Source organism: Mustelus asterias, chromosome 30, assembly GCF_964213995.1.
Source record: "Mustelus asterias chromosome 30, sMusAst1.hap1.1, whole genome shotgun sequence".
Taxonomy (NCBI): Eukaryota; Metazoa; Chordata; class Chondrichthyes; order Carcharhiniformes; family Triakidae; genus Mustelus; species Mustelus asterias.
In genome coordinates, this window is record NC_135830.1 from 9,578,867 (window position 1) to 9,601,410 (window position 22,544).

The window sequence follows — 22,544 nt, forward strand, 5'->3', positions numbered from 1 at the left end:
TGAGAAAAGCATGGATGTTAAGGAACTTGGGGAAATGAATAGTGATGTCTTGAGGAATGTACTCACAACAGAGAAGGAGGTGCTGGAAGTCTTAAAGCACATCAAGGTAGATAAATCCCTGGGACCTGATGAAGTGTATCCCAGGACACTGTGGGAGGCTAGGGGGGAAATTGCGAGTCCTCTAGCAGAGATATTTGAATCATCGATAGTCACAGGTGAGGTGCCTGAAGATTGGACGGTGGCAAATGTTCTGCCTTTGTTTTAAAAGGGCTGCAGGGAAAAGCCTGGGAACTGCAGGCCGGTGAGCCTCACATCTGGAGTGGGTAAGTTGTCAGAAGGTACTTTGAGAGACAGGATCTACAGGCATTTAGAGACACAAGGACTGATTAGGGACAGTCAGCATGGATTTGTGAGTAGAAAATCATGTCTCATAAATTTGGTTGAGTTTTTTGAAGGGTTAACCAAGAAGGTAGATGAGGGCAGTGCAGTTGATGTTGTCTACATGGACTTTAGCAAGACCTTTGACAAGGTACCACATGGTAGGTTGTTGCACAAGGTTAGATCTCACGGGATCCAGGTGAGGTAGCCAAATGGATACAAAATTGGCTTGATGACAGAAGACAGAGGCTGGTTGTCGAAGGTTTTTCTCAAACTGGAGGCCTGTGACCAGCGGGGTGCCTCAGGGATCGCTGCTGGGTCCACTGTTATTTGACATTTATAAGAATGATTTGGATGACAATGTAGGAGGCATGGATCGTAAGTTTTCAGATGGCACCAAGATTGGTGGCATAGTGGACAGTGAAGAAGGTTATCTAGGATTGCAACAGGATCTTGATTAATTGGGCCAATAGGCTGACAAATGGCAGATGGAGTTTAATTTAGATAAAGGTGAGGTGATGCATTTTGGTAGATTGAACCAGGGCAGGACTTACTCAGTTGATGGTTGGACGTTTGGGAGAGTTAAAAAGAGATCTCGGGGTACAGGTTCATAACTCCTTGAAAGTGGAGTCACAGGTGGACAGAGTGGTGAAGAAGGCATTCAGCATGCTTGGTTTCATTGTTCAGAACATTGAATACAGGAGTTGGAACGTCTTGTTGAAGTTGTACAAGACATTGGTAAGGCCACATGTGGAATACTGTGTACAGTTCTGGTCACCCTATTATAGAAAGGATATTATTAAACTAGAAAGAGTGCAGAAAAGAGTTACAAGGATGCTACCAGGACTTGATTGTTTGAGTTATAAGGAGAGGCTGGATAGACTGAGACGTTTTTCCCTGGAGTGTAGGAGGCTTTGGGATGACCTTATAGAGGTCTATGAAATAATGAGGAGCATAGATCAGCTAGATAGTCAACATCTTTTCCCAAAGGTAGGGGAGTCTAAAACTAGACAGCATAGGTTTAAGAGAGGGGAGAGATACAAAAGGTCCAGAGAGGCATTTCTTTCAAACGGAGGGTGATGAGTGTCTGGAAAAAGCTGCCAGAGGTAATAGAACATAGAACATAACAGCGCAGTACAGGCCCTTCAGCCCTCGATGTTGCGCCGACCAGTGGAACCAATCTAAAGCCCCTCTAATCTACACTATTCCAATATCATCCATATGTTTATCCAATAACCATTTGAATGCTCTTATTGTTGACGAGTCCACGACTGCTGCAGGCAGGGCATTCCACGCCCTTACTACTCTCGAGTAAAGAACTCTCACCCCTCAATTTAAAGCAATGTCCCCTTGTGCTAGCAGTAATAGTAGAGGTGGGTTCAATCTTAAAAAGTGTTTGGACCATTACATGGGTAAGATGGGTATAGAGGGATATGGGCCAAACGCGGGCAATTGGGACTAACTTAGGGGTTAAAAAAGGGGCGGCATGGACAAGTTGGACCAAAGGGCCTGTTTCCATGCTGTAAACCTCTATGATGAAATCAACTGTCTGCTGAAAGGGTTAACTTTTCTACAGGACCTAAGGCGGGGGGGGGGGGGGAGTGAACAGAAAACACTTGGTACACAGTTACATCACTTTACATAATTTTTAAAAACTTCTCTAACAACAAAACAAAGTTGATTTTAAACTTCATCTATTAATTCTTTTGTTCTCTTCCTCAACCTAATTATTTTAATTTGATCAGTATTTGTTAGGGATGGGTAACTGCTGTTCTTTATAAACTGGTTCACTCGTTTTGTTAAAACTACATGGGCTCGGAGAATCAGAACCCAGACTTTATCATCCTTATCCTTTTTCTCCCTTTGCCACCACTCCCCCTGTTTTGTGGGAGGGTCGTGGGGATTCCAATCAGAACTAATCATTTTATCATAAAAGTAAAATACTGCGGATGCTGGAATCTGAAACAAAAACAGAAAATGCTGGAATATCTCAGCGGGTCTGACAGCATCTGTGGAGAGAGAATATAGCTAATGTTTTGATACTGGATGACTCTTCGTAACAGCTCAGATGAAGTGTCATCCAGACTCGAAACATTGGCTCTGTTCTCTAATCATTTTGTCGATACGTTTCTTGTTCTTAGTTTTAGGTTTAAGGTGAGAGGAGAGAGATACAAAAGGGTCCAGAGGGGCAGTTTTTCACTCAGGTCGTGGTGAGTGTCTGGAACGAGTTGCCAGAGGCAGTAGTAGAGGCGGGTACAATACTGTCTTTTCAAAAGCATTTAGACAGTTACATGGGTAAGATGGGTACAGAGGAATATGGGCAAAATACGGGCAATTAACCTCGAAACATAGAAAACCTACAGTACAGAAAGAGGCCATTCGGCACATCGAGTCTGCACCGACCACAATCCCACCCAGGCCCTACCCCCATATCCCAACATATTTACCCACTAATCCCTCTAACCGACGCATCTCAGGACACTAAGGGCAATTTTTAGCATGGCCAATCAACCTAACCCGCACATCTTTGGACTGTGGGAGGAAACCGGAGCACCCGGAGGAAACCCACGCAGACACGAGGGGAATGTGCAATCTCCACACAGACAGTGACCCAAGCCAGGAATCGAACCCAGGTCCCTGGAGCTGTGAAGCAGCAGTGCTAACCACTGTGCCACCGTGCCGCCCCTTTTGGAACTAGCTGAGTGGTAAAAACTGAGCTGCATGGACAAGTTGGGCCAAAGGGCCTGTTTCCATGTTCTAAACCTCTATAACCTCCTAACATCCTGTCACTCTGTGATCCTTGTGAAATCTGAAACCAAGTATTCGCAACAAGACTCAAAGAGAATCAGCCCACTGGAGGCAAAGTCATGAGACCGGCCAGTCCAGCAGAAAGAAACCCCCCGACCCTCCCCATTGACCAACTGTGAGAATGAACAAAATGCAGTCCTGGATGTAATTGAGAGCAGAAACAATAACAGCAGAATCAAACCTCTGGAATCACTCGTGAAATTGTTGGTGTCTCAGCAGCTGGGATGAAACTCTGAATCCCTTCCCACACTGAGAGCAGGTGAACGGCCTCTCCCCAGTGTGAACTCGCTGGTGTATCCGCAGGCTGGATGAGTCAGTGAATCCCTTCCCACACTGAGAGCAGGTGAATGGTTTCTCCCCAGTGTGAACTCGCTGGTGCCTCCGCAGGCGGGATAAACAAATGAATCCCTTCTCACACTGAGAGCAGGTGAATGGCCTCTCCCCAGTGTGAACTCGCTGGTGCACCTGCAGGTTAGATGAACAAGTGAATCTCTCCCCACACTGAGAGCAGGTGAATGGCTTCTCCCCAGTGTGAACTCGCTGGTGTGTCTGCAGGTGGGATGACCGAGTGAATCCCTTTCCACACTGAGAGCAGATGAACGGTCTCTCTCCAGTGTGAACTTGCTGGTGTCTCTGCAGGCTGGATGACTGAATGAATCCCTTCTCACACTGCGAGCAGGTGAATGGCCTCTCCCCAGTGTGGCTGCGCCGATGAGCTTCCAGCTCTGATGGGTAACTGTATCTCTTCCCACAGTCCCCACATTTCCATGGTTTCTCCATGTAGCAGGTGTCCTTGCCTCTCTCTTGGGTGGACAATCAGTTGAAGCCTCGTCCACGCTCACAACACAAGTACAGTCTCTCCCTGCTGTGAATGATGTGATATTTATTCAGGCTGTGGAACTGGTTGAAACTCTTTAGTCCGTGCACTGGAAGACTCTCACTCGAGTGTGGCAGTGTGTTGGTCCTTTTCCAGTCAAACTGATGTCTGAAATCTTTTCAAATCATTTCTGCTTCTGGATTCAAAGTCCGATGATATTCAGCTCCCAAGGAATATGACTCTGTCAGATCTAGACGTGACGTTTGAGATTTCGGCCTGTGATTCCTCTTTCAATATCCTGTAAAATGGGTTTACAAAAGTCATCAGTGTCAGTACAGGATAGAAATTCAGAACAGACAGTTCTAGGATTGCTTCTCTGAGTGGAGGCCTGTGACTAGTGGTGTGCCGCAGGGATCGGTGTTGGGTCCATTGTTGTTTGTCATCTATATCAATGATCTGGATGATAATGTGGTAAATTGGATCAGCAAGTTTGCTAATGATACAAAGATTGGAGGTGTAGTGGACAGTGAGGAAGGTTTTCAAAGCTTGCAGAGGGATTTGGACCAACTAGAAAAATGGGCTGAAAAATGGCAAATGGAATTTAACGCAGACAAGTGTGAGATATTGCACTTTGGAAGGACAAACCAAAGAAGAACGTACAGGGTAAATGGTAGGACTCTGAAGAGTGCAGTTGAACAGAGGGATCTGGGAATACAGGTACAGAATTCCCTAAAAGTGATGTCACAGGTGGATAGGGTCGTAAAGAGTGTCTTTGGTACATTGGCCTTCATAAATCGGAGTATCGAGTATAAAAGTTGGAGCGTTATGGTAAGGTTATATAAGGCATTGGTGAGGCCGAATCTGGAGTATTGTGTACAGTTTTGCTCACCTAGTTACAGGAAGGATGTTAATAAGGTTGAAAGAGTGCAGAGAAGGTTCACAAGGATGTTGCTGGGACTTGAGAAGCTGAGTTACAGAGAGAGATTGAATAGGTTGCGACTTTATTCCCTGGAGCGTAGAAGATTGAGGGGAGATTTGATAGAGGTGTATAAGATTTTGATGGGTATAGATAGAGTGAATGCAAGCAGGCTTTTTCCGCTGAGGCTCGGGGAGAAAAAAACCAGAGGGCATGGGTTAAGGGTGAAAGGAGAAAAGTTTAAAAGGAATATTAGGGGGGGCTTCTTCACGCAGAGAGTGGTGGGAGTGTGGAATGAGCTGCCAGATAAAGTGGTAAATGCTTTTAACATTTAAGAAAAACTTGGATGGGTTCATGGATGAGAGGGGAGTGGAGGGATATGGTCCAAGTGCAGGTCAGTGGGACTAGGCATAAAATGGTTCGGCACAGACAAGAAGGGCCAAAAGGCCTGTTTCTGAGCTGTAATTTTCTATGGTTCTATGGTTCTAGTTTCTATGGAACATTCTTTCCTATTTCAGTCCCAAAAAGCTGTAAATCTCCATCCCACACACTCTCCCTCCATTCTCACTCTGCTGTATCTAATATTCACCCTCCCAATTCTCCTGAAGGTGCTGATTGAGGCTGATTGACAGATTCATGCTCACTGCTTCCTGTCCTGGACACAGAGACCATAACAAATAGGAGCTGCAGTCGGCCATTTGGCCCATCGAGCCTTTTAAACTATTCAATAAGATAATTTGTTCATCTACCTCAGCATCATTCTCCCCACACTAAACCCATGTCCCTTGATATCCTCAATATCTAGAAACCAATCAATCTCTCTCTTGAAAATAGTTGATGACTGAGGCTTCACTGTCCTCAGGGGTTGAGAATTCCAAAGCTTTACCACATCTTGAGTGAAGAAATCCCCCCACATCTTAGCTTTTGCTCCATCTTCTTGTCTGTTCCCCATAACTCTTGACACCTTTGTCAGTCAAAGATCTGTCGAACTGGAATATATTCAATGATCCTCAGCTTCCACTGGTCCCTGTGGAAGAGAAATCCTCTGAGAGAATAGACCTGCAGGGTCTATTCGGGCCGTGCGGCCGACAGCGGGTGTTTGTGAAGCCAGAGCTCCCTCCCTACCCCGACTCCCGGCTACATTTCTCCCGCAGCCCCACCAACTCACCCGCTGAAAAAAGCGTCTCCCCCATTCACAGGACTCCGAGCAAAGTGACACTGCGGATGCTCCAGATACAGCACTGCGCCTGCGCAATAGGCTCCTGTGGAATGACTAGGGCACGTTCACAACCGGGTATCTGTATCTCTTCCTACAGTCCACACATTTCCATGGTTTCTCCATGGTGCAGGTGTCCTTACCTCTCTCTTGGGTGGACAATTAGTTGAAACTTCGTCCACACACAGAACAAGATTACAGTCTCTCCCCGCTGTGAATGGTGTGATATTTATTCAGACTGTGTAACTGGTTAAAGCTCTTTAGTCAGTGCATTGGAACACACTCACCCGAGTGTGGCAGTGTGTTGGTGCTTTTTCATTCACACTGACATTTCAAATATTTTCAAATTGACAGACTGGACAATCATTTCTCCTTCTGGATTCAAAGTCCGATGATCTTGAGGTCCCAAGGAATATGACTCTGTCTGATCGAGACGTGACGTTTGAGATTTCGGCCTGTGATTCCTCTTTCAATATCCTGTAAAATGAGTTTCCAAAAGTCATCAGTGTCAGTACAGGATAGAAATTCAGAACAGACAATTTCTATGGAACATTCTTTCCTCTCTCATTCCCCAAAAGCTGTAAATCTCCATCCCACACACTCTCTCCCCATTCTCAGCAGGTCTGGCAGCATCTGTATGGAGAGAAAAGAACTGATGTTTCAGAGCTTTGACAAAGGGTCATCCAGACAAGAAACATCAGCTCTTTTCTCTCCTTACAGATGCTGCCAGACCTGCTGAGATTTTCCAGCATTTTCTCTCTTGGTTTCAGATTCCAGCATCCGCAGTAATTTGCTTTCATAAGGCTGCAGATACCTCCTCCCAAGTAACATGCGTGTGCCCAAGACATCACCACTTGTTTCCCTTATTTCTTTAGCACCCATGGAGCTCTCCGCAGTAAACACAGAGGAGAAGTATTCATTAAAAATCTCACCCATCTCCTGTAGCTCCACACACAGATGGCCATACTGATTTTTAAGGGGATCTATTCGCTCTCTAGCCACCCTTTTACTCTTAATATAGCGATAGAACCTCTTGGAATTTTCTTTAATCTTACCTGCCAGATCCATATCATAACCTCTTTTTGTCCCCCTGATTTCCCTCTTCAGTATTTTCTTACACTTTTTATAATCAGAGTGATTCACTTGTCCCCGATTGCCTAAACCCAATGTATGCTTCCTTCTTTTACCTGACCAGAGCCTCAATGTCCCTTGTCTGCCAGAGATCCCTAAATTTACCATTCTTTCCCTGCATCTTAACAGGAATATACTGCCCCTGGACTCTTGATATCACACTTTTAAAACCTCCCGTTTGCCAGTCATTCCTTTCCCTTCAAACAAATTCACCTAATCGACATCTGCTAGATCCTGCCCATTGCCCACAAAAGTGGCCCTGCTCCAGTTTAGGGCCTTGACCTGTGGACCTGTCCTATCTTTTTCCAGAACTATTTTGAAACTATTGGTGCTCCCAATAGTGCTCCCTGACTGACACTTCAGTCACTTGCTCCACCTCATTTCTTAACTGTCTAATAGAAAGTGAGTCCAGGAATTGATAATGAAAAATAAGGAGCTGGGAGATGAATTGAACAAGTATTTTGCTTTGGTGTTCACAATAGAGGATACAGTTAAAATTCAGAAACAGCTGTAAATCAGAATAGTAATTAATTAATAATAATGAATAATAAAATACAATGTAGAAGGAGGCCATTAAGCCCATCGAGCCTGCACCGACAACAATCCCATCCAGGCCCTATCCACATATTTACCTGTTAATCCCCCTGATACCAAGTGACAATTTATCGTGGCCAATCCGTCTAACCGGCACATCTTTGGACTGTGGAAGGAAACCGGAACACCCGGAGGAAACCCACACAGACACAGGGAGAATGTAGAAACTCTGCACAGACAGCGACCCGAGGCTGGAATTGAACCCGGATCCCTGGCGCTGTTAGGCAGCTGCGCTAACCACTGTGCCACCGGGCCACATGTCAGTGCCATCGCCCAACTCCAGCCCTGTGTCAGCTCATCTGGAACCCTCAGCCATTCCATTGTGACGTCACACTCTCACCCATTCCATTGTGATGTCACACTCCGACCAATTCCATTGTGATGTCACACTCTCACCCATTCCATTGTAACGTCACACTCACCCATTCCATTGTGACCTCACACCCTCACCCATTCCATTGCGACGTCACAGTCTCACCCATTCCATTGTGACGTCACACCCTCACCCATTCCATTGTGACGTCACACCCTCACCCATTCCATTGTGACGTCACACTCTCACCCATTCCATTGTGACGTCACACTCTCACCCATTCCATTGTGATGTCACACCCTCACCCATTCCTTTGTGACGTCAGGGCTTCACCCTCCAATCACAATCCCTGCCGGCCTCCCACATGCAGCCTCAATGGCGGCAGTCAGCCCGGGTCTAACACTACAAGCTGCCGCTCCATTTGGTACAAAGCGGGGGACCGGGAAGTTCATTTCCGGGGTTTGGGTTTGAACAACATGTTTACAAAGCCTCTCCACCCACCCGCCACATTTATCATTCCCCGCACGCCGCCCTCTACCTCGTATTGATCTCGCTTCCAGGTTAAAAGCGTCCGTCCGTCGCCATTACCCGCACTGCGCATGCTTCAGGTCCCGCCCCTCATTCACTCCGATTGGTTGGAGGACCAGCCGCTCTCGCTCGGTCCTCCAGCCCCGCCCCCTCTTCCTATTGGTCCGGAGCTGCCGTCAATCAGTCCCCGGGCATTGTGATGTGGGGCATGCGCAGTGTCATTGCTGTCCTTGGCGCTTGTTTGTCCCGGAGAAGCGGAGTCAGCGTTAGGCGGTGGCTGGGAGGATTTGGAAACACTTTGTGGATCCGCAAACCCTTCAGAATCATTGTCAGCTCCCTGGTTTGCAGCTGCGGGGCTTCTCCCTCCCTCCCTCCCGGGAACAGGCCCAGGTTAACAGCCCCATCCTGGCTCAGCCACTGGAGGATGGTTCACATCAGAGGATGGGGGAGGGGGACAATAAATAAGAGGTTACACTTTGGCCTCAAATCAATGAGGACTCTGATCTCTGGGAAGGAAGGAAACCCTGGGAGGTGGGCGGGGAGGATTCACAAACACCCGCTGGAGGCCCCAACACCCCCAATAAGACCCATTGGTTTTATTGTCAGTCTGCAGACAGGAGCTGGAGAACTGAACCCAATAAGAAGTCTCACAACACCAGGTTAAAGACCAACAGGTTTATTTGGTAGCAAAAGCCACTTGCTTTCGGATCACTGCTCCTTCGTCAGGTGAGTAGGACTTGTGTTCATAAACGGGGCATATATATTGACACAAACTCAATTTACAAGATAATGGTTGGAATGTGAGTCTTTACAGGTAATCAAGTCTTAAAGGTACAGACAATGTGAGTGGAGAGAGGGTTAAGCACAGGTTAAAGAGATGTGTATTGTCTCCAGCCAGGACAGTTAGTGAGATTTCCACATCAAGAACTGAACCCAGACAGGAGAGGGAGGGAGAAAACTGGGAGTGGAGGGAAGAAATGGTGGAGATGTTGAGATGGGTTTGGATTTCAGCCCAGGGGAGGAGGGAGAGTGTGTGGGACGGGGATTTATAGATTTGGGGGAACAAGAGAGGAAAATATGTTCCAGAGAAACTATGAATTGTCTGTTCAGAATTTCTATCCTGCACTGACAGTGATGGTATTGGTAAATTGTTTTTGCAGGGTATTATGAAGGAGAATTTACAGATGTGAAACTCGAACCAAACTTCACATCAAGGTCTGTTTCAGTGATTTGATTAATCAGAAACTGAATATCGTCAGCCTTTGTCTCCAGAAGGAGAAATGTTCATTCTGTCTGCGGGCAAAGATTTCAAACATCAGTGTGACTGAAAAAGCACCTACACACACACACACCTGAGAGTTTCCAATGTGCTGAATGTGGAAAGTGGTTTAAAAAGTCTGAAAAATAATCACATCATTCTAACTGAGTAGTGACCCGACACATATTCTGTGTAAACGAGGCTTCAACTCATCATCCAACCTGGAGTCACATGAGGACACCCGCTCCACAGAGAAACCATTAAAATGTGGGGACTGTGGGAGGGGATTCAATTACCCGTCTGAATTGGATATTCATCGTCGCATTCACACTGGAGAGAGGCCGTTCACCTGCTCTGAGTGTGGGAAAGGATTTGCTTACTCATCCAGCCTCTATACACACCGGCGTGTTCACACTGGTGAGAGGCCGTTCACCTGCCTCGAATGTGGGAGGGGATGTCATGCTTTATCAAGCCTCCTGATTCACCGGCAAGTTCACTCCGATCAGAGACTGTTTCAGTGTTCTGATTGTGAGAAAAGCTTTAAAAGCACAAAGGACCTCCTGAGACACCAGCGCACTCACATGGCGGTGAGACCATTCACCTGCTCAGTGTGTGGGAAGGGATTCACTCAGTCATCCCACCTTCTGACACACCAACTTGTTCACACTGATCGGAGACCATTTCAATGTTCTCACTGTGAGAAGAGATTTAAAAGTAAAAATGATTTACAAGTCCATCAGCGCACTCACACTGGGGAGAAGCCATTCACCTGCTCCGTGTGTGAGAGGAGATTCGGACGTTTATCCCAGCTGCAAACACACCAGCGAGTTCACTCTGATAAGAGACCATTTCAGTGTCCTGACTGTGAGAAGAGCTTTAAAAGTAAACAGGATTTGGTGACACACCAGCGAGTTCACACTGGGGAGAAACCGTTCACCTGCTCGGTGTGTGGGCTGGGATTCACCCATTCATCCCACCGTCTGAGACACCAGCGAGTTCACACTGGGGAGAAACCGTTCACCTGCTCGGTGTGTGGGATGGGATTCACCCATTCATCCCACTGTCTGAGACACCAGCGAGTTCACACCGGGGAGAAGACATTTATTTGCTCTGTGTGTGGGAAGGGATTCACTGATTCACCCCACCTTCTGATACACGAGCGAATTCACACTGGGGAGAAACCCTTCGCTTGCTCCACATGTGGGAAACGATTCACTCAGCCACCCCAGCTCATTGCACATCAACTGGTCCACACTGATCAGAGACCTTTTAAGTGTTCTGACTGTGAGAAAAGTTTTAAAAGCACGAAGGACCTGCTGAGACACCAGCAAATTCACACTGGAGAGAGATCATTCACCTGCTCCATGTGTGGGAAAAGGTTCACTCAGTCATCCCACCTGCTGAGACACCAGCAGATTCACACAGGAGAGAGATCGTTCACCTGCTCCGTATGTGGGAAGAGATTTGCTCGGTCAGCCAATCTGCTGAGACACCAGCAAGTTCACAAGTCACTGCAGGGATTGGATTCTGCTGTTGCTGCTAACCCCATGCAGGACTGAATCATGTTCATTCTGTTATTAAGGAGGCTGGGAGGGTGGAACACATAGATAATCTCTGTACAATCAGGCAGAGTCAACATGGTTTTGTGCAAGGGAAATCACCTTTAATTGATTTATTGGATTTCTTTGAGGAAGTTACAAGCAATGTGGATAAAGTGGAACCTGTGGATGTGGTGTATTTAGATTTCCAGCAGGCATTTGACACATCAAAGTTTACCACACTAAATAAGAATTCGTAGCATAAGGCATATTAGCATCCCATCCACATCGGTTCTTTGTATTAGCATGGATAGAGGATTGATTAGCTAATGGGAAACAGAGAGGAGGGAGAAAGGAGTAATTTTTGGGATGGCACGATGTAGCTTGTGGAGTGCCACAGGGATCAGTGCTGGGGCCTCAACTATTGACAAACTATTTTCATGACGTGGATGACAGGATCAAAATTTGCTGATAACACAAAGGTAGGTAGAAAAATGAGATGTGAATGACCATAACAAGCCTGCAAAGCGACATAGTGAATGAGTGGGTTAGAAGTTGGCAGCTGGAACAAGATTTTTGGATAATGTGAACTTGTCCATTTGGACAGGAAGGATGGAAAAGCAGTTGATTATTTAAAGAGAGCGATTGCAGGTACAGAGGGATCTGGGTGTCCTGGTACTGTAATCAGGAAACGTTAGTGTGTGGACACAGCAAATGATTAGAAAGGTAAATGAATTATTGTTTATTGCAGGGATGTTTTGCTGCATTTGTTCAGGGTATTGGTGAGACCACATCAAGAGTACTGTGTATAGTTTTGGTCTCCTTACGTAAGAGAGGACTTGTGTGAGAAGTAGTTCAGAGAAGGTTTACTTGACTGATTCGTGGGATGAGGGAGTTATCATACAAGGAAAAGTTGGACATGTTCGGCCTGTATCTATTGGGGTTTAGAAGAATGAGAGAGGATCTGATTGAAACATATAAAATTCAGAGGGGACTTGACAGATGTTGATTGTAGAGAGAGGAGAACTAGAGGCACAGTTTAAAAATAAGGGGTCTCCCATTTAAGACTGGGATGAGGAGAAACCTTTTCTCTCAGAGGGTTGTTACAGTGTGGAATTCTCTTCCACAGAGAGTGGTGGAGGCTCGCTCACTGAATATTCTGAAGTCTGAATTTAATAGATTCTTGATTGACAAGAGAGCCAAAGGGTACGAGGGGTAAGAAGGAAAGTGGAGTTCAGACCACAATCAGATCAGCCAGGATCCTATTGAATAGTGGAGCAGGCTCGAGGGGCCGAGTGGCCTTCTCCTGCTCCTAATTCACATGTTCACATTGTGAGAGTTGGAGTTTGTTTCTACTGACTTTCATTTCCCATAAATCTGAGCTGCAGCTTAATCTACAGAATAGAATCAAATAAATCTTGATGATAAACTGATTGATCAGCCAGAGTCTAACTGAATGACAGAGCAGACTGGAAGGGCTGAACAACCTCCTCCAGTTCCTGTGTCGTTTCTCCCCAGGATTCTCCCACTCTCTAACTCTGCTCCAGTGCTGGTTTCTGATGAAGTCTCTTCTCCCCAGGTCTCCCATCACTTTCCATTCATCAGCTGGTGTCTGAGTCCAAGTTTACCAGGAACAGGAGGAGGTCATTTATCCCTCGAGCCTGTTCTGTCATTCACTGAGGTCAGGGCTGATCTTGAGACCTAACTCCATTTACCCAGATATTGTTTTAATCTTGACTTCCCCAGTCTGTTACAATGTGATTTAAAAATAACTTTCATTTCCATCAGACCGTTAATGTAGGAGAGTGTCCCAAAGTGAATCTCAGAAACATTAACTGACACTGAGTCAAAGAAGGGGATGTTAGGAGGGCTGACTAGAGACTTGGTGCAGTGTAAAGGGTTCATGTTAAATTTGTAAATATTCTACACAGTGATGTATGATCAGATGACAAGAGCGTGCTGAGAGATGGTTCTCTGTGAAGCCTCGTGCTGATCTTGTATTGTACATAGTTCGAAGAATGTGCAATTAAAGGTTACGTTTATCAGCAGCCTTGCCTCCAGCAGTCTCTGTAGATTCTGACCAATTTCCTTCTTCACTTGATCTAAACCCACAAGGCTGTGTTCTCAGCCCCCTTCTATACTCCTTATACACCTATGACTGTGTGGCCAAATTCCCCTCCAACTTGATTTTCAAGTTTGCTGATGACACCGTAGTGGGTCGGGTCTCAAACAATGACGAGACAGAGTACAGGAATGAGATAGAGAATCTGGTGAACTGGTGCGGCAACGATAATCTCTCCCTCAATGTCAACAAAATGAAGGAGATTGTCATAAATTTCAGGAAGCATAGAGGAGAACATGCCCCTGTCTACATCAATGGAGATGAAGTAGAAAGGGTCGAGAGCTTCAAGTGTCCAGTTCACCAACAACCTGGCCTGGTACCCCCATGCTGACACTATAGAACAAAGAACAAAGAAAATTATAGTGCACGAACAGGCCCTTTGGCCCTTCAAGCCTGCACCGACCATGCTGCCCGACTTAACTAAACCCTCTACCCTTCCGGGGACCATATCACTCTATTCCCATCCTATTCATGTACTTGTCAAGATGCCCCTTAGAAGTCACTACCGTATCTGCTTCCACTCCCTCCCCCGGCAACGAGTTCCAGGCACCCACTACTCTCTGTGTAAAAAATCTGCCTTGTACATCTCCTTTAAGCCTTGCCCCTCGCACATTAAACCTATGGCCCCGAGTAATTGACTTAGTTAAGGAAGCCCACCAATTCCTCTACTTTCTTAGAAGACTAAGGAAATTTGGGATGTCAGCTACGACTCTCACCAACTTTTACAGATGCACCACAGAAAGCATTTTTTCTGGTTGTATCACAGCTTGGTATGGCTCCTGCTCTAACCAAGACCGCAAGGAACTGCAAAAGGTCATGAAATCCATCACGCAAACCAGTCTCCCATCCATTGACTCTGACTACACTTCCCGCTGCCTCGGCAAAGCAGCCAGCATAATTAAGGACCCCACATACCCCGATCATTCTCTCTTTCACCTTCTTCCCTTGGGAAAAAGATACAAAAGTCTGAGGTCACGTACCGACCGACTCAAGAACAGCTTCTTCCCTGCTGCTGTCAGTCTTTTGAATGGACCTACCTTGCATTAAGTTGATCTTTCACCACACCTTAGCTATGACTGTAACACTACATTCTGCACTCTCTCGTTTCCTTCCCTATGAACAGTATGCTTTGTCTGTATAGCGCGCAAGAAACAATACTTTTCACTATGGTAATACATGGGACGATAATAAATCAAATCAAATCAAACCTGCCATAATGGTGTTCACCTCTATCAGATCTCCCCTCCACCTCCTCCGTTCCAAGTAGAACAATTTCAGCTTCTCGAACCTGAGCTTGGAGTTAAAATTCTTCATTGCTGGAACCATTCTGATAAGTCTCCTCTGCACCTTCTCAAGGACCATCCCATCCTTCCTGAAGGAGCAGGAGCCATACCAAGCTGTGATACAACCAGAAAAAATGCTTTCTATGGGGCATCTGTAAAAGTTGGTGAGAGTCGTAGCTGACATCCCAAATTTCCTTGGTCTTCTAGTGGTTTAAACACTACTTTATAAAGCTTCAGCGTAACAACCTGCTTTTAACAGAATGGCCCTATTGAAAACCAATGTATTATCTAAATGTGCAATCATAGAATCCTACAGTGCAGAAGGAGGCCATCAAGTCTCCCACAATCCCACTCAGGCCCTATCCCCATAACCCCATGCATTTACAATAGTTAGTCCCCCTGACACTAAGGGGTAATTTAGCATGGCCAATCCATGCAATCCACACACCTTTGGACTGTGGGAGGAAACCAGAGCACCCGGAGGAAATGCACGCAGACACGGGGAGAATGTGCAAACTCCACACAGACAGTAACCCAAGCTGGGAATTGAACCCGGGTCCCTGGTGCTGTGAGGCAGCAGTGGTAACAACTGTGCCACCGTGCTGGCCCAATCAGTTGTAACTTGCTTTATTTCTTTTATATTAAGTGTAGATGGGTTGCGGTGGGACCCTGTGTGTGGAGACTGTCTCATGGCGGTAACATGGAACATCGAGGGTGATAGAAGAACCCAGACCGAGGATATCTGAAGAACTGCACTGAACTGCATTGTGGGTTCAAAATGGAGTGCATGCTGGTCATTGTAGTCAAGTCGCAGCCTTGCCGGAATTAGCAATGTCTGCAAAATGAGTTAAATTGTGCAGGAGAACTGGCCTCAAACTGTGAGAATGTGTTTGTTTGAGCTAATAAAGATGTCTGTAGCAGCTTGGGGATTGATAACAGTGTCAGAGGTAACACAGTGGAGTCAGGCTGGTTCTATTCCTTCAAGCATAACCGTGTAATAGGCCCAGGACATAAGAACAAAGGAGAAGGCAATGCTGTCATTGAAATTCAATAGGCTAAAAACAGATATTACCTTATTTTTTATTCATTTACAGAGGCCAAAGCCCACAGCCTTTCCTGAATAATAAAACGTGGCGTCACCGGCTAGGCCAGCATTTATTGCCCATCTCTAATTGGCCTAGGGAAGCTGTTGGTGAGCTGCCTTCTAGAACTGCTGCAATCCCTGTGGTGTAGGTACACCATAGTGCTGTCAGGGAGGGAGTTCCAGGATTCTGACCCAGTGACAGCGAAGGAACAGCGATATATTTCAAAGTCAAGATGGTGAGTGTTACAATCCCAGTTGATGTTATAGCTGGACAGGAAGATCCCAGAATGGAACCCTGGCTCAAAAGACCATAACTTTTATTTTCTTTGAAAACATAGAGGAACAGAGTCACAGGACTGCCAATTAGATTTTAACAATAAAATATTTATTAAATACGAAGAGTTTGACCATAAGACAAGACTTCTTCACTCCCACTTACCTTCACAAATGTACACAGATTTCAAGGATAACACAGGTAGAAAATTTCTTATGCTATAATGTTCTCAGTAAACACACAGTCCCTTTAAACCCACAGGTTGACTGTAATCAGATAACCCCCACTCTGAAGTTAAGTGGCAGATGCAACTCAATCGATCCTCTGTGGATTTCACCTCAAATTTCCCCTGAAATGATTGTCACACGAGTGTTTCCAAACTCTGCTCTCAAAAAGGTACTTTACAATCTTCTTCCAAAACAATGGATGATGTCACCCAGTGGCAGCATGGGAAATGGGAGGGGCCAAGGAAAGATCCTTGGGGGACACAAAGTTCAAGGACTTTGGAGAGGAAAGGGAGGTTGGAGTTGGGACAGTAGTTTGTAACAACAGTGCAGTTAAGGGTTTTTTCCTTAGGATGGATGATGAGGGTGAATTACAGGTGAGATGGAGAGTATCAGAAAAGACAGGTCCATTAACAATATCAGGTAATGCGGGGAAGTTGGGTTATCAGTGGTTTAGTGGGAAAAGGGTAAAGGGAGTTGAAAGCAGGTCTCATGGACAAGATGGGCAATGAGAGGGACTGACAGGAAATAGGAGAGAAACTGGAAAAAGATGTGAGTTCAGAGCTTGGATACAGAGGAGCTTTACAGAAAGTCTGGCCCAGAGGCTAGTGGAAGGAAGGGAAGCAGCAGAGGCAGCTGATCAGATTGTCTCAATCTTAGTGACAAAAAAACTCCATGAGCTCCTCACACTTTATTGTTGGAGGTGAAGATGGAGGAGACAAGAGAAAGTCCTTCAAAAGGAACTAACTTGTGTTAGAGATATTAAAAGGTTTTGACACAGCATGTTTAAATCAAAGACAACATATTTGATTTTTGTCCAGAATATTAGCCTCTATAACTGACCTGAAGTTTATTAACATCAGCAGAAACAGACCCTAATGAACATAGCTCAGTTTTCAATCTGATTGACAACACAATCCAATCTCTGGAGTTAATTGTGAATTCGCTGGTGTCTCAGCAGGTTGGATGTCTGAGTAAATCCCATCCCACACTCAGAACACGTGAATGGTCTCTCCCCGGTGTGAACTCGCTGGTGTGTCAGCAGGTTGGATGACTGAGTGAATCTCTTCCCACAATCAGAGCAGATGAACAGTCTCTCCCCAGTGTGAACTCGCTGGTGTCTTAGCAGTGCTGATGATTGAGTGAATCTCTTTCCACACCTGGAGCAGGTGAATGGTCTCTCTCCAGTGTGAACTCGCTGGTGTCTCAGCAGAATGTATGACTGAGTGAATCCCTCCCCACACTCAGAGCATGTGAACGGTCTATCCCCCGTGTGAGTGCGCTGGTGAACGGTGAGATGAGATGATCGCTTGAACCCAGTTCCGCAGTGAGAGCACCTGAACGGTCTCTCGTCAGTGTGAACTTGTTGATGGTACATCAGTTCCTGAGAGGTTTTATAACACTTCCCACAGTCCAGACATTTAAACGGTCTCTCGTCACTGTGATTTCTTTGGTGTGTCGTCAGGTTGGATAAATTAATAAATCCTTTCCCACACTCAGAGCAGGTGAACGGTCTCTGCCTAGTGTGAACTCGCTGGTGTGTCAGCAGGGTGGATTGGTGAGTGAATCCCTGTCCACAGTCAGTGCAGGTGAAAGGTCTCTCCCCAGTGTGAATTCGCTGGTGTGTCAGCAGTGTCGATGATTGAGTGAATCCGATCCCACACACAGAGCAGGTGAATGGCCTCTGCCCAGTGTGTGTGCGCTGGTGTGTCAGCAGGGTGGATGACTTAGTGAATCCTTTCCCGCAGTCCGAGCAGGTGAACGGCCTCTCCCCGGTGTGACCACGCTGATGAGTTTCCAGCTGGGATGGGTAATTAAATCCCTTCCCACAGACCCCACATTTCCACGGCTTCTCCCCATCATGACTGCATTTATGTTTTGACAGGTCAGATGACTGGTTGAATCCTTGTCCACACACAGAACACGAGTATGGTTTCCCTCCGCTATGAATGGAGCTTCTTCCTTCCATGTTCAAAATATGACAATATTCAGGTTACGATAAATTGGTCGACTGTATCAGTCCCTGATGTGATGTTTGGTTTCAGTTTCCCAATTGCAAATCGTCCCCTTCTAAAACCCTGTGAAATTAATTGAGAACAGAAAAAAGGGAGTGAGAGAGAACCCACAAAAACACAAAGGCAGGTTGTGAAATTGAGCTGAATGAATCTGGTAATATGTGGGGCCTGCACTTGGAAAAAGTGACTATGAGAGCTGCTGGATTCAATTGATTCACTCATGTCCTTCAGGGAAGGAAGTTTGTCAACTGATCTGGACTCTGCACCGAATCTCTGACCCAGAATCCCACCCAGGTCCTATCCCTGTACCCCACATATTTATACCATTACCTCCCCAACCTACACATTTTGGGGCACTAAGGGGCAATTTAGCATAGCCAATCCAGCTAACCTGCACATCATTGGACTGTGAGAGGAAACCGGAGCACCCGGATGAAACCCCACACAGACAAGAGGAGGCAGAGTCACCCGAGGCTGGATTGAACCTGGGTCCTTGGAGCTGTGAGGCAGCAGTGCGGACCACTGTGCTACCCCTTTTCAAAGAACTGTAACAATTTTGTGAAATTTCTGAGGCTATTTTATTTTGTTAAAGACACATAAGAATACAAATGATCTTCACTGCCCTGATATTGTTGTTCTGCCTCATCAGTAAGAAATTGGATGTGAAAGAGTGACACGGTTTAGAACCATAGAACCTGACAGCACAGAAACAGGCCTTTTGGCCCTTCTTGGCTGTGCCGAACCATTTTTCTGCCTAGTCCCACTGACCTGCACCTGGACCATATCCCTCCACACCCCTCTCATCCATGTACCTGTCCAAGTTTTTCTTAAATGTTAAAAGTGAGCCCGCATTCACCACTTCATCTGGCAGCTCATTCCACACTCCCACCACTCTCTGTGTGAAGAAGCCCCCCCCCAATATTCCCTTTAAACTTTTCCCCCTTCACCCTTAACCCATGTCCTCTCGTTATTTTCTCCCCTAGCCTCAGTGGAAAAAGCCTGCTTGCATTCATTCCATCTATACCCATCATAATTTTATACACCTCTATCAAATCTCCCCTTATTCTTCTACACTCCAGGGGATAAAGTCCCAACCGATTCAACCTTTCTCTGTAACTCAGTTTCTCAAGTCCCGGCAACATCCTTGTAAACCTTCTCTGCATTCTTTCAACCTTATTAATATCCTTTTGATGTGTGATGGACAAGTTGTTCACATTCTGTCTCTGGGAAGATGTCAAAACATTGCCCCCAACAAACATGGCAGCTACGCATGCGCCCTGCTGCGAGTGCCCCGAATAAAGATGGCGGCCGCGCATGCTCCCCATTGGGTGTGCCCAGATAAAAATGGTGGCGGTTAATCCGGATCCTAACTGGAACAAAACTGCTCTGTGCAAAGGGCTGGGATCTGTGCAAAGGGCTGGGATCAGCCCCGGATATCGGTAGGTTTTTTTTGCAGAAGCTGATCGTGATTACAAAGCCTCTCTGATCCCCCGCTCCCTCCGACAAGCAAATTCTCACCTTTTTCTGATTTTGGACCCGAACAAGAATTTCTCCATCGCCATTAATCACACTGCGCATGCTTCACTCAGTCCAGCCCCGCCTCTTCATTCACTCCGATTGGTTGGAGGAGCAGTCTCTTCCGCTTGGTCCTCCAGCCCCGCCCCCTCTCCTCCTATTGGCCCGGAGCTGCCACCAATCACTCGGGCATTGTGAGGTGTCGGAGGGCGGGGTTCACAATGAACATTCTCCACTCTCACTATCCGCCGCTTCTGGCTTCTCCCCGCCAACAAAGAGAGCAGGGGAGACACACTGACCTCCTGGCAATGTCACTGCATTAGTAATTCAGAGAGTCAGCACAATGTCCTGGGGACAGGGCTTCAAATCCATTCAATTAATACGATCTGCAATTTAAAGTTAGTCTCGATGGTGACTGAGGATCCTCTGGGAAAATCTCCACACACTCAGTTCTGGACACAAGGTTAACGTCTGTGATTCTGTCTGATCAGCCAGGGTGACTCAGGTTGATGTTTTTCACAAGTCATGAATGAAATTATCTCCTTGACAGATGCATGAACTGGAGGCGAACAGAGTGATAGAAACCGCGTATCGACGCAGACTTGGTGAGCCAAAGGGCCCTTTCCTGTGCTGCATTGTTCTTCGGCTACATTCATGGATCTGTGGCTGTGGGAACATATGAGCAGCAGTAGGCAAATTCAGCCGTTTGAGCCTGCTCTGCCATTCAATCAAATCATGGCTGATCTCTCCCTGGTCTCAAATCCACCTCCCCACATGTTCCCCATATTCCCTTATCCATTTTTTAAAATTAGAAATATATCTATCTCATTGAAACCATTGAACGATTCAGACTGCATTGTGCTATAGGGCAGCGAGTTTCACAAATTAACCACCATCTTCGAGAAGTAGTTCCTCCTCATCTCAGATTTAAATCTACTGCCTCTCAAGCTATACACGTGACCTTCTGCACTCCAACATCCCTCTGTTCTTCTACAATTCTCATAGTTCTGCCATTTATCAGTAATCCTTTGTCTTGTTTTCCCTCCAGCTTTCTGCCTCACTATCAAGTGCACAACCATTTTTAGGATCATCGGCAAACTTCTTAGTCATGTCCCTACATTTAATTTCAAATCAATGATATAAACCAAGAATGAAGGACCCAGTATTGAGCCCTATGAAACCCCCTCTGGACACAGCCTTTTGATTCTTTACTGGATGTGGGTGTCACTGGCAAGACCAGCATTGTTGCTCAATCCTAGTTGCTCTCAAGCTGAGTGGCTTGCTGTGCTTTTTCAGAGCGCAGTTCATAGAATCATAGAAGAATCATAGAAACACTACAGTGCAGAAAGAGGCCATTTGGCCCATCGAGTCTGCGCTGACCACAATCCCACCCAGGCCCTAACCCCATATCCCTATATATTTACCCGCTAATCCTTCTAACCTACGCATCTTAGGACACTAAGGAGCAATTTTAGCACGGCCAATCAACCTAACCTGCGCATCTTTGGGCTGTGGGAGGAAACTGGAGCACCCGGAGGAAACCCTGGAAGTTCTGGAAGGCAACCACAACGCTGTGGGTCTGGATTCACATGGAGACCAGATCAGTTAAGGGCACTGGTGAACAGGATGGGTTTTTACAACAATTGCCAATGATTTCATGTTCACCCAGGGATTCGTTTTCAATTCCAGATTTATTAATTCAGTTTCCACCAGCTGCCACGTTGGGATTTGAATGTATGTCCCCAGTCCATTAGCTTGGGCCTCTGGATTACTCGTCCAATTACATGACCACTGCATCAGCATCTTCCAGTCACAAAAAAACACATCAACTGTCATTCATTGCCTTGTGCAACTGAGACAATTTTGTATCCAAAACGTAACTTGCGCTTGGATCTTTATTTGTTGCCCAGTGTACCATGTGGGACCTTGTAGATGTGGCACAAATGTTTCCATTTGCAGGAGAATCCAAAACAGATTTGATTTGATTTATTGTCACGTATTAGTATAAAGTGAAAAGTATTTTTTCTTGCATGCTGTCCAGACAAAGCATACCATTCACAGAGAAGGAAAGGAGACAGTGCAAAATGTAGTGTTACAGTCAAAGCTAGGGTGTAGAGAAAGATGAACTTAGTGAGAGGTTAGTCCATTCAAAAGTCTGACGGCAGCAGGCAAGAAGCTATTCTTGGGTCAGTTGGTACTGACCTCAGACTTTTGTATCTTTATCCCGTTGGAAGAAGCTGGAAGAGAAAATGTCCAGGGTGCGTGGGGCCCTTAATTATGCTGGCTGCTTTGCTGAGGCAGTGGGAAGTGCAGACAGAGTCTGATTTGCGTGATGGACTGGGCTTCTCGACCTTTTGTAGTTTCTTGCTGTCTTGGGCAGAGCAGAAGCCATACCAAGCTGTGATACAACCAGAAAGAATGCTTTCTATGGTGCATCTGTCAAAGTTGGTGAGAGTGGTAGATGATATGCCAAATTTCTTCAGTCTTTAGGAAAGTAGAGGCGTTGGTGGGCTTTCTTGACTATAGTGTT

The 22,544-nt window shown here is 46.0% G+C and overlaps 2 protein-coding genes across 2 annotated transcripts in view; both read right to left on the bottom strand.

Annotated features, from left to right (window-relative positions):
* Window positions 1-3,367: 3,367 nt before the first annotated feature.
* On the bottom strand, window positions 3,368-8,798 carry LOC144481046 (uncharacterized). The gene is made up of 3 exons (XM_078200697.1): window positions 8,712-8,798; window positions 6,423-6,612; window positions 3,368-4,301 (listed from the first exon to the last, which is right to left on the bottom strand). Exon 3 carries the CDS (start codon window positions 3,964-3,966, stop codon window positions 3,376-3,378), a length of 591 nt encoding a protein of 196 aa, XP_078056823.1. The 5' UTR covers window positions 3,967-4,301; window positions 6,423-6,612; window positions 8,712-8,798; the 3' UTR covers window positions 3,368-3,375.
* Window positions 8,799-17,306: 8,508 nt separating this feature from the next.
* The window catches only part of LOC144480736 (uncharacterized), a gene marked incomplete at its 5' end in the record, with an annotated part of 80,539 nt that continues 75,301 nt past the window's right edge, over window positions 17,307-22,544 (bottom strand). Inside the window, 2 exons of the mRNA XM_078200319.1 lie at window positions 17,307-17,644; window positions 17,981-18,252. Coding sequence (XP_078056445.1) covers window positions 17,416-17,644; window positions 17,981-18,252 — 501 coding nt within the window. The remainder of the gene's footprint in view (window positions 17,645-17,980; window positions 18,253-22,544) is intronic.